This window comes from Phalacrocorax aristotelis, chromosome 26 (assembly GCF_949628215.1).
Source record: "Phalacrocorax aristotelis chromosome 26, bGulAri2.1, whole genome shotgun sequence".
NCBI classification, from domain to species: Eukaryota; Metazoa; Chordata; class Aves; order Suliformes; family Phalacrocoracidae; genus Phalacrocorax; species Phalacrocorax aristotelis.
Genome location: NC_134301.1, coordinates 1,750,705 through 1,762,462, shown reverse-complemented (window position 1 = coordinate 1,762,462; position 11,758 = coordinate 1,750,705). Strand labels below are relative to the sequence as shown.

At 67.6% G+C, this 11,758-nt stretch overlaps 1 protein-coding gene across 6 annotated transcripts; it reads right to left on the bottom strand.

The window, feature by feature from the left end:
- Positions 1-572: 572 nt before the first annotated feature.
- TESPA1 (thymocyte expressed, positive selection associated 1) lies at positions 573-9,942 on the bottom strand. 6 transcript variants are annotated; one of them, XM_075075694.1, is made up of 14 exons: positions 9,812-9,942; positions 9,412-9,466; positions 7,842-7,975; positions 6,947-7,087; positions 4,899-5,095; positions 4,775-4,817; positions 4,129-4,178; positions 3,865-3,918; positions 3,520-3,556; positions 3,326-3,409; positions 3,019-3,227; positions 1,664-2,760; positions 1,191-1,284; positions 573-1,095 (listed from the first exon to the last, which is right to left on the bottom strand). In XM_075075694.1, exons 5-14 carry the CDS (start codon positions 5,062-5,064, stop codon positions 983-985), a joined length of 1,947 nt encoding a protein of 648 aa, XP_074931795.1. In that variant the 5' UTR covers positions 5,065-5,095; positions 6,947-7,087; positions 7,842-7,975; positions 9,412-9,466; positions 9,812-9,942; the 3' UTR covers positions 573-982. The 6 variants fall into 6 exon arrangements, with proteins under 6 accessions (XP_074931795.1, XP_074931794.1, XP_074931798.1 ...); XM_075075693.1 differs by lacking the exon at positions 9,412-9,466; XM_075075697.1 differs by lacking the exon at positions 9,412-9,466 and having other exon boundaries at positions 9,827-9,942.
- Between the last annotated feature and the right edge of the window lie 1,816 nt (positions 9,943-11,758).

Below are 11,758 nucleotides of genomic sequence, written 5' to 3'. Positions count from 1 at the left end.
CCGTGCCCTGCCCGGGTGAGCAGCGGCAGCAGCAGCACAGGAGGGGTTAAGGAGCAGCTTGCGCGGACCCAGCATCATCTCAGTGTGGTTTCCTTCAGATGCCCAGATCGGGTGGAGGGGAAGAACAGCGAGCCAGAAAGATAAGGTGGCAGGAAGATGAAGAACAAGCCTAGAGCCATGAAGTACCCCGATAAGGAAACAGAAGGGAGGCTCAGCAGAGGCGAGAGAAGATGGAGAGTCCAAAAAAGTCCCGAGCAGCACCCACTGCTCTAGTCCTACCCCTGGGCTTGCACCCCACTCAGGGCATGTGTTTCTGTGGGGGGTACCACGGGTCCCCAGCCCTGCCATGAGCCCTGGAGCAGGGGTGGGATGGGTCACGGGGTCTGTAGGGCAGGAACACCCCAGCCTTGGCGGCAGCCCCCCAGGGAAGACTGGGAGCTGAGCAGAGCCCCCCAGCTCGGTCCCCTTTGGAGCACCAGGAGGGCTCATGCTGGGGGTCTCCACCCCAGAGGGGGTGGGCAGGGCCCAATCCCACCCCCCCACCAGCTCCAGCAGCGACACAGGCACCATCATCCCTTTGGGAACTTTATTTCCAGCCTGCTGCTGGCTCTGCCCAGCAAACCCCCATCCTAGTGTTACAGGTGCTGCAGCACGGGCGGCCGACCGTGGCCAAAGTGCCGAGCGACGTCCCCGAGAGCCAGGCACGGGGGAGAGGAGACGTCCCCGGTGCAGCCGCGGCCCCAGAGCCCACGGGCTGGGCGGAGGGGGGACATGCGTGCCCCGAGGGGCGAAAGTCCTGAGTCAAAAGGTGTTCTGTGCCGAACACCCACCCCACCCACCCACCCACCCACACACACATACACACGGTGCTCAGCCCTCGGCTGAGGGTGGTCTCCCTGTCCGAAAGGCGGTACAGTCCATGCGGCACCCAGCCGTGGCTCCTGCCGGTGCCGGGGCAAGCCCAGGTCCCTCTGCGGTGGCCTCAGGCCGCCTGGCCGGTGCCGTGGAGCCGGGCAGCGGGCGGCTGGCCGGGCACCGGCTCCTCCACGAAGCCGCTGCTGTCGGACTGCACGCTGCTGGCGTGTGGCATGAAGCCTGGGGGGGGACACAGGGACACACACTGGCACCGAGCACCCGCTCGGATGGCAGCCCCTCTGCCCCCAGCAGGGTGGGAAAACCCTACGACTTACTTCTCCGGACCCGGACGGAGGGATGGAGGGAGCGGCTGGCTTCCTCGTGGGCATCACCATCATCGTCATCATCATCCTCGCTGGCACTCAGCACCTGCAGGCAGGACGCAGCAGGGCTGGGTGAGGAGCTGCACCAGGTGAGCATGTCAGTGCATCCCCCTGCGTGTGTGCAAGGATGCTTGTGCATATACACGAGCCCACGCAGGCGTGCGTGCGTGCAGGAGCCGGCCATCCTGCCCGCGAGCCCAGCTCCCCCCCACAAGAGGCTTCATTCGAAGCTCTAAATCATTCAAACCTTAAAAGCCTGAGAACGCTCTGGGGACATTTCCCACTCCACCTCCTTCCCACCCCACGCCAGCTCACACGGCATCACCCACCAGCCGAAGGGACACCCTGCGCTGCTGCCCCCCGCCTCCCAGCCCCCTCCTGCCCCCCAACCCCTCTGCACCCATCACCCGGGCATCACCTCTCACCTCCTCCATCTCGAAGGAGTCCACCGGCTCCTGCCAGCTGGGACGGTGGGGCAAGGGGCCCTTCCCAGGGGGCTGCAGCTCCGGTGCATCGCCCTGCTGCCACCTGGCATCCCTCAGGGAGCCCCCCCGGCACCGGCCCCTGCTCCGCCGAGGCCGGTGGCCTCCAGTTCTTGGTGTGTCTGAGCTGGGGGTATGTGCCCAAGCAGGGTCCAGGGGGTCGCACCCACGGGACCCTGATTTCCTTCTGGGGGAGGTCCCCCAGGAGCCGGAGCTGAAGCCTGAGTCCCCCTCGGATCCCATCCCCTCTGGGTGCTCTGGGGTGACCCACACCCGGCTGGCGTGGGGGGCCAGGGGATCTGGCATCAGGGACAAGGTGACATTCACAGCAGCGTCTGGCTGGTGCTCCTCCGTGCTGACCCATCCTGCTCCCACCGGGCACAGAGCACACCCGGCCCCCTGGGCCACCCCCGCGGGGCTCTCTCCGCTCCCCTGGCCATGGGGACAGGACCGCTCCGGGCATCCCCGCGCAGCCCCCGCCGGCGTCCCCACTGGGGCTGGCCTCAGGGTCGGCTCCCGCTCCCCTCCGCAGCGTGCCGGGGCATCCGCACCACCATGCCGGGGACACGCGGGGACACCCCGCGCCAGCCGCACTGACGGCGGTGCTGGGGGACCCCCCTTCTCTCCCTGCCGGTCCTGCACCGTCCCTGCGCCCCCATCCCTTTCCCAGCCCTCGAGGACATCGGCCGGGTCGAACCGAAACCGGTCCTCCCGTGCCCGTTCCAGCACCTCCTGCACCACCTTCCCCAGGGCGCTGGGCTGGCTGGTGGGCACGGTGGGCGCCCGGCCGGTCCCCCGTGGGCTGTCCTCGTCCCGCGGGGACGTGTAGAGGCACATGGTGGACACAGCCTTCTTCAGGCGCTCCACGGGTGAGAGGGTGCTGGGCTGGGCGGGGGCGATGTGGATGTCGGGGATGTCGGGACGAGCCCAGGCGAAGCGGGTGGGGGAGATGCGCTGCACGGGGGTCCGCGAGACGTAGGAGTAGAGGCAGAAGAAAGCATCGGCTGTGGCGGCCAGAGCCTGGACCTGCTGGAAGCGACCTGAGGGACCGGGAGGAGATGGGAGGGTCAGGGGGGCTGTGGGGTGACACGCTCAGCGGGGCTGAGAGACGGGGCAGGGGGCTGCAGCGGGGGCAGGGTGGGCTGGCTGTGTTTCCCCAGCTCACGCGTGGGGAAACCGAGTCACGGGAGCATCTTTCCCACCACCCCAAAGGAGCGAAGCCCAGCGTGGTGGATCCCACCCCACGTGTCAGTGTCTCCCCAGGCGAGGGGGGGCTTGGGGACCGGGGTGTCACTCACTGGCCAGCATCAGGCAGGGGTCCTCCATCTCCATGCGCCGCACTTGGGCCTTGAGGAAGAGCTGGAAGTCGATGCCCTTGGCACGGGAAGGAGACGAGAAGAAGCGTGCGGGGATGCGGGCCACGGCCTCCGGCTCGCTCTGCACAAAGCCCAGGTTGTAGAGGATCTCCTCGGCATCCGCCTGCCACCACTCCAGGACCTCGGAGATGCTGCGGGGTGGGGGGCAGCCACGGCTCAGCCCCACGGGGACCGGTCTCACGAGGGGGTGACCCCACACCCTGTCCAGAGACCACCCCCCAGCTCCTACCTGGAGCTGGTCTTGGTGGTGAGGCTGGAGAGGGCACTGGATGCCATGCTGTGCCCCAGGTTAAGGTGCTTGTCCTGCGGAGCTCTGCGGCGGGGAGGGGGACGGGGCTGAGCGAAGGGGATGCTGCCAGAGGGGTGCATGGGTATGGTGCCCCCAGCCCCCCCCACAGCCTTCCCCAGGATCCCAAACCTCACCTGCCCATGGCCTTGTCACTCCCTGGGAGCAGAAGAGCTGGGAAGAGGGAGCAGAGAAGCAGCAGGGAGTGAGACGGGGTGTTTTGGGGACAGATCCCACGCTCGCCATGCTGGGAGATTGTCCTTCCCAGTGGCCACAGCCTGGAGCCCGGAGGGACTCAGAGCCTGGGGGCATCCCAGTCCCACCAAAACCCTCCTGGAGGAAAAGCTACCGATGGTGGCTGTCCCCCTGGGTCTGCTCCTGCCTGTCCCCAGCCCCCCTGCCTCTGTCGGGGCAGCCGTGCCCATGGGGTGACAGTGACACCTCAGGAGGGGACACCCCAGCCCGCCGGGGGTGGCTGGTACCTTCAGCTCCCAGGGTCAGGTCATCCTCGAAGCTGGTCCCATTGCTCCCGCACCCTGAGAGAGAGCAAAGCCTTGCAAGACGCGGGGAGACACCAGAGCTGGGGACAGATCCGGCCACCGCGCAGCAGCGTTGGGCAGCGGGGACCTCCCTGCCCATCACCCTGCGCCTCAAGCACAGCCCACGGGGCTGGGTGGGCTTTGGGGTTGTGCAGGGACCACCAGCCTCAGCACCCCAGGACCCTCACGGGGGCAAAGCCGACGTACCATAGGGGCCCAGCAAGCCCAGCTCCTCTGGTGGGACCTCCACCGATGACCTGCACCAGAGCAAAACCCTGGTTACAGCCCCCCGGTCCCCATCCTGGGGGGCCGGAGGTGGGATGGGAGACCTGGGCATGGTGGGACGGGCGGTGGGGACAGGGACACAGATGATGGAGGCAGGGTGAGAGCTGGGAGACGGTGGCTGGGCTTGCACGTGAGTGCACCATGGTGGGATGCTCAGGAGGGGGGGGTCCCATCAGCAGACCCCCAATCCCAGGGGACCCCAGACCCCTTGGAGACCCTGGCACTGTAGAGGGGGAGGATGCCACCACCCTGCTGTCCCAGCCCGGCCGGGGATTTCCTGGAGGCACCTGTGTGGTGACGGGTGTGGGACCAGCACCCCACGCCGGTGGTCCCAGTGTGCAGCAGAGCCGCAGCCGAGTGCCACCCGTGCTTCCTGCACAGGGGCGAGCAGGGAGAGGGGGGACACGCCGCCATCCCACCGGCACCCACACCCCCGCTCGGGTGCAGCTCCCAGGAAGGGCCAAGCATGAGCATCGTCCCACCGCCCTCACCGTCCCCATAATGACACCAAGATCCCCGTGGGAATGATGTCGGGGCAGAGGCACCCCGCAGCTGCCCCCCAGCTCACCCACACTCCTGCAGCCACGTCTCTATCTTGCTGGAGGTGCTTCCTGGGGGGGGACAGAAACACCCGTGAGATGACCCAGCGCGTAGGGACCCCCACCCCGTGTGCACCCCGGGGTCCCCCAAACCTTCGAGGAAGACGTCGTCCAGGTGGGGCGGCTGCAGCTCGGGGACATCCTGCATGGCGGCGGCCGCCTCCTCCTCCACCACGGTGGTCCTCCAGCACCGGCTCTGCCTGGCCCACGCGCGCCGCTTCTCCCATGAGGAGGGGCTCAGCACCGACGTGCCTTCCATGGCCACAGCGCCGGGCGGGCCGGGGGTCTCCCTGCGGGGACAGGAGAGCCGTGAAGATGGGGGGGGGGGGGGTGTCCCCTCCCCCTCCTACCCATGGGGTGGGACCATTGGGTGCTCCACGGGCAGGTGCAGGGTGGACTCTGGGGATCCCAGGCATGCCCGATGGGCACCCACTGCACTCAGAGCCTGGAGGGGGACAGGGACGGAGCTGCCGGAGCGAACGGAAGAGCTGCCGGGGCCGAGATAAGGCGTGGAGGGCTGCACCATGGCTGGGCACGCTCCAGGGCAGAGGATGCACGTCTCCAGAGCCTGGACTTTGCCTGCTGGGGAATGGGCACCTCTCTCCGCCAGCTCCCGCAGGGAGGTGATTTCCAACCCCCCCTCCTACGGCCCCTGAGCGAAGCCGGGCACTGTGTCACCAGGGATTCCCTTGTTCCCGAAGGACCTGATGGATCCCAGGCTCCCAGCACCCAGCTCCTGCACTCTTCCATGGCACCCATTGAGGACACCTGGTCCCTCACACTCTGCCCTCCCCAGGACAGGTCCTGGCTGGGGACAAGGACCCCCCAGCCCGGGCAGAGCCCACAGCACCCCTGCAGCCACAGGTTTCCCGAGCCATCCGCCTGCTCCGGCTTAAGCACTGCTGGATCAGGAGCATCCCGGTCCAACCATCACCCGAGCACTGCTGGAATGGGAACATCCCGGTCCAGCCATCACCCGAGCACTGCTGGAATGGGAACATCCCGGTCCAACCATCACCCGAGCACTGCTGGAATGGGAACATCCCGGTCCAGCCATCACCCGAGCACTGCTGGAATGGGAACATCCCGGTCCAACCATCACCCGAGCACTGCTGGAATGGGAACATCCCGGTCCAACCATCACCCGAGCACTGCTGGAATGGGAACTTCCCAGTCCAGCCATCACCCGAGTGCTGCCGGAGAGGGAACGTCCCAGTCCATCCACCTCCCGCAGCACCACCATCCCAGCCCAGCCGTCACCATCCCAGCCCAGCCACCACCATCCCAGCCCAGCCGTCACCCACCGCACCCGTGGGAGGGGGCTCGCTTTGCAGAGCCGCGGCGGTGCCGGCCCCTCACGCCCAAGGCCAGCGCCGTGCATCCCCCCACGCCACGGCGCCATGCCGCAGCCGCGCCGAAAGTCCCCGGCGGAGGGAGGGCACCTTGTCACCATTTCCCCATTTCACCTCTCGCCGGCCAGGCTGTGGGACGGGGTGAAGCCCCAGGCAGGACCCGGCGGCACCTGCCTGGGCCCCCCCGGCCCCCCGTGATGCTCAGGGGTGGGACGTCACCTCCGGGCACTGGGCTGGGGGCGCTGGGGGCGGTCAGGGAGCAGCCGCCCCATAGCCAAGCTCTTCAGAGGCCACATCCAGCCCGCCCAGGGCACGTGGTGGGGTGCTCTGCCCATTGCAGCCCCCCGGAACCCCCAGGAGATGCTAGGGCTGCCCCGTGTGAGTGTTAACGGCCCCCAGCCCCCCTGGGCTGACCCAGCCCTGGGGGCAAAGGGGCTTCGCAGAGCCCAGCAAGGGGCTGCGGCACACAGGACCGTGGATGGGGGGACCAAGCCAGGGCTTGTTTGTCCTGCCACATCCCGGAGCATCCCAGCCCCATCCCCTGCTGCCCACTCAGCCCCCCACTCCGCTCCCCATCCCTTCGCTGCCACAGAAGAGTTTTCCCTTTGCCCTGGGAAGGGGAATCGCCTCTCCCGGATGCCCAGAGTTCCCATCGCCCCATGGCCCCATCGCCTCCCCCACAAATGTGGGTCCATCCACCACCTGCTCTTCTGCCCTCTATCCCAACCCCTGCAGCCCCTCCTGGAGCAAAACCACCCCCAAACCCCTCCGTGTGGCTCCAGCACTCACCGGCACGGGGGGCAGCCGGGCAGCCCCACCGAGAGCTGCCTATGTCTGGCGAGGGACCATCAGCCGTGGCGTCCCGTCGCCCCACCGCCGTGCCCGGCCCCCCGGCGGCATCTGTCGTCAGCAAGGAGGGAGGAAACTCATCTGTTTTGAAGAGGAAATTAAAAAAATCAACAGCAAAACCTCAAACGTTGACCCACATCCGCTACCACAATGGGAAAAACTTAATGAGCTGCTGACGTGGGCGAGGGTGGCTAATAATAGTCCGGGCACCAACCGAGCCACCCAAGTCGCCCTTGCCATGGGCGAGAGAGCGCCCACCTTCTGGAGGGGTCCCCTGCACCCAGCCTGCTCCGAGGGTGGCTGTGACACCCCAACGGCGGGTCCCAAGGCCCCAGCGTCTCCTCGGAGGCTGGCGCCATGTCCGCAAACAGCACGAGGTGCCGGGTGGCTGTGCAAGAAGGGATGCGAGGAGGAGGAGGAGGGTGCTTCGCTTCGCACCCCGCAGCGTCCGGCTCCATCCCAGCAGAGCTTTCCGTGCCAAGCTGCCGATGCCACCGCGCCGATAAGGGAGCGCTGGACGGGCGTGCGGCACGCGGGGCTTATTGCCGGCGAGCCAGGCGGGTCCAGCGCAGCCCCGGTAACGGGGCTCGGGGCGGCCCTGCCTCGGCGGGGCACGAGCCGGGCTGGGGTGGCTCTTGGGGTGACCGATGAAGCCACCCCAGGCTCAAAGGATGGCAAGGGGGTGATGGAGACGGTTTTCTCTGTGGGTTATTTGCCAAGCTGGGGCAGCGTCTTCAATCCCACCCTCCAGCATCTCCTCCAGCGCCGGGATAAAAGCACCTGGTGACGAGGATGGCCTCAGCGAGGACATCCCCGATGCGGGGACAGCACCTACCTCCCGCGGGGACATCACGGCCACCGAGGCGACATCCCTCGTCCCTTATCCGTGCCTCTGGGTCCCCGGCACAAGCCATGATCCCATTCAAAAAGACAAGGAAGCTCCCGGCATGGCGCTGGCTGGGAATGGTGCTGCCCGTGGGAAGGATATTTTTAGACTGTGAGCATTTGTGGATAAAGACCTGAAATAACTGTGTCTTCAGCCTGCCTGGGGTGTTGGGGGGGGGGGGGGGGCGGGTGACCTGGGAGTCACCTGCAAAGGACGGGCTCAGCATCGCCCCTCGCCTGGCTCTGCTCTGGGGTGGGAGCGGGAAAAACAGCCTTGTTCTGCTCCCCGGATGCATCCAGCACCCGCAAAACCTGGCAGGGATGCTTGGGGGGGGTCCGTGGACCCCGAGGGCCAGGGGACATTGCGTTTGGTGGCCGAGGAGGTGCCACCAGGGTGCAAATATTGATATTTCTGGCCCTGACAGCAGCCGGGGGGGGGGTCCCAGTTTAACCACGATCCTGGGGCAAAGCATTGCCCCCCCATGTTTCACAAGCATCGCTGTCCTCAAGCCCACTCCCATCACCTTTCACTCTCGGCTGTGCACACCCAGCATCACCACGCCGGGTTCCCAACCCCGAGCAGGAGCTGGGCCGGGGTCCGTCCTCCATCGCTCCCGGTTATTCCCCTCTCCAAAGGCTTCCTCCCGGTGCCTGCGCGGCTCTGAAGATGCTTTTACCTCCCCCCCCAGCCCCAAACCCTTTTTCTCCCGCCGGCAGAAGCAGCGCCCGCCGCAGGGAGCCAGGATGGGGCCGTGGTTGCATTGAAGCCGGGAAGGGTTTTCCCATAAAAACCCAGCACGGAGCGAAATGGCCGTGGGCAGAGCAAGGGTGAGCTGAGGGGTGCGCAGCGATGGGGACCCCCCCAATGCTCACCAGCCATGGGGGTCTCTGGGGAGCAGGGGGACCCCTATCCATGGGAACGGGGACCCCAAAGGCAACGCAGTTGCCCCTCGGGGTTGAGGAGGGGGTCAGCAGCCGCACGGAGCATCTCTGTGGGGAGGGACCCAGGACCGGGCAGGATTAAACCCCAGGAGCAGGGACAGCCCATGGGGGGGTCACCAAGTGCAGCCGGAGGAGTGGGGGGCTGGGGGGCCGCTGGTGCGGGGGGGCTGGAGGGGGGGGGCACGGCCGCACGAAGCAGCTTTTCAGCGAGTGCTTTTTGCATCAATAATTAACGGCGGCTGCATCACGTCGGAGCGGGACACCGGGACGCAGACGTGGGGAGCTGCCAGGATTGGGGGGGTGGGGGGGTCAAGGGGGGATTTGGGTGGTCCCGCTGCCTTTTCACCCCCTGGGCCAAGCCGGGAAGCACCCCCACTCTGCCAGCAGCATCCTTGGCCGGACCCCCAGCACGCTGCGGCCACACGCTGCCGCCAGCATCCCTTTCCCGTGCTGCCCTGGCCGTCCCCCCACCATGGGGACCCCCCAGCACCCACTCCGTGCCCAGCGCGGGGGGTACAGCCGGGGCACCCAGGGGATCAGGCAGCCCCCGCCGCCGCCCATCGCCCCTCCTGCCTGACCTAGATAGCGAATTCCTCCTGCCAGATCCCGGCAGCAGCCGCCCAGGCCTCCCGCCTGCATGAATAAGTGATGGGACACGCATTTATGGCTGCTGCGGCGGGGTCCCCCCGGCCCCCCCCCAGCCCCCGGGGCTCTCCCCTCCCTGCCCCAAGTTGCGGGGGCTTTGTTGGGGGGGGGGGTGTGTGCATGGGATATGGGGGGGCGCATCGCACATGGGGGGGTGCAGCCCTGTGCAGGAGGCCCGGGGCGTGGGGAAATGGGTAGGGAGACCCTGCAGACACCCCCCCCACTGCAGACACCCCACCCCGCAGACCCCCACCCTGTGCCCCCCCCCAGGGATGGTGCTCGCCCCCACCCTGCCCCTAAATCATTAATCCTCTTTTTTTAGGGCGTCCCCACCAGCTCGCTGCTCACAGCATCCACAGCCCTGCGATGCCCAGGCCCCAGCGGCCGCCACGTCCGTCTGTCCATCCATCCGTCTGTCTGCTGTCTGGCCACCAGCACAGGCCTGACCCGTGTCCCCTCCCGGGCCATCAGGGCCAAGCCACCACCACCATGCCAGGACCCCCCCTCAGACACAGCCGGCTGGTGGCCAACACCACACCAGGACCCCCCCCTCGCCTTGTCCTGCAATTAACGGCCTTGTTAGGACAGACAGACGGACAAGAGGGTGCAGGCTGGCCACTGTGGTGGGGGGACGGTCCCCAGGAGCGAGGCCGAGCGCAGGCGATCGATGCGGGAGCCGCCCCGTGACCAAACGGGCGCTGCCGGACTTTGCCCGCGCCCTGCCTGCACCCGCCGGGGCGTCCCGGGGGAGAGACCCCATGGCGGGGGGCGCCCCTGCCCCTGTCGCCCCCCGGCCCCGGGAGGTGCCTGTGCCGCGGCCCGGCCGGGCACTGACCTGTGTGCACGCGTGGGGGTGCCGGGGTGCACGCGTGGGGGCGTAGGGGGCCACGTGTAGGGGTGTGGGGTGCACGTGTGGGGCTGCACGTGTCGGGGTGTGGGGGTACACATGTGGGGGTGCATGTGCGTGGTGTGGGGGTGCACGCGTGGGGGCGTAGGGGGCCACGTGTAGGGGTGTGGGGTGCACACGTGGGGGTGCATGTGCGTGGTGTGGGGGTGCATGCGTGGGGGCGTAGGGGGCCACGTGTAGGGGCGTGGGGTGCACACGTGGGGGTGCATGTGCGTGGTGTGGGGGTGCATGCGTGGGGGCATAGGGGGCCACGTGTAGGGGTGTGGGGTGCACACGTGGGGGTGCACGTGCGTGGTGTGGGGGTGCATGCGTGGGGGTGCATGTGCGTGGTGTGGGGGTGCATGCGTGGGGGCGTAGGGGGCCACGTGTAGGGGTGCATGTGTGTGGTGCGGGGGTGCACACAGGGGGGTGTAGGGGGCCACGTGTGGGGACATGCTGTGCAAGCGTGGGGTGCACGTGTAGGGCTGCACGTGTCAGGGCATGGGGTACACGCGTGGGGGTGCACGTGTGGGGGCGTAGGGGACCGCGTGTAGGGGTGTGGGGTGCACGTGTGGGGCTGCACGTGTCGGGGTGTGGGGGTACACATGTGGGGGTTCACGTGTGGGGTGTGGGGGTGCGTGCGTGGGGGTGCATGTGTGGGGTGTGGGGGTGCATGCGTAGGGCATAGGGGGCCATGTGTAGGACGGTGGGGTGCACGTGTGGGGCTGCACGTGTCGGGGCATGGGGTACACGTGTGGAGGTGCGCACGTGGGGGTGCGGGGACATGGGGGTGCACGCGTGGGGGTGCTCACATGGGGGTGTCCACCCACGCACACCCACGTGCCTCCAGGTGTGCGCACACCCCTGCCTGTGCGCGACGGGGTGCGCCTGTGCGTGCACACACGTGTCTCTCGTCATGTGTGAGTGTGTCCGAGTGCGCGCCTGTCTGTCAGCGTCTGTCCCTGTGTCCATCTGTCCTGGTGTCCGTCTGTGTCTGACTGTCCCACTGGTTGTGTGTCTGTCCCTGCGGGTGTCCCCACGTGTCACCGCGTCCTGGGGCCCGTGTCCGGGTGTGTGTCCTGGTGTCGTGTCAGTCCACGTGTGTGCCTGTCTGTGTGTCAGCCCTGCGTCCGTGTGTCACCCATGTGTCTGTCCCAGCGTCCATTTGTCCATGTTCTCCATGCCCTAGTGTCTGTCCTGGTGTCTGTCCCACTGTCCCTCTGTCTGTCCCAGGGCCTGTCTCCGTGTCTGTCCCTATGTCCTGGGGTCTGTCCTTGTGTCCCAGGGTCTGTCTGCATGTCCGTCCTTGTTTCGGCATGTCTGTCCATGTGTCCTGGGGTCTGTCTGCATGTCCATCCTTGCATCCCAGTGTCTGTCCCAGTGTCCCAGGGCCT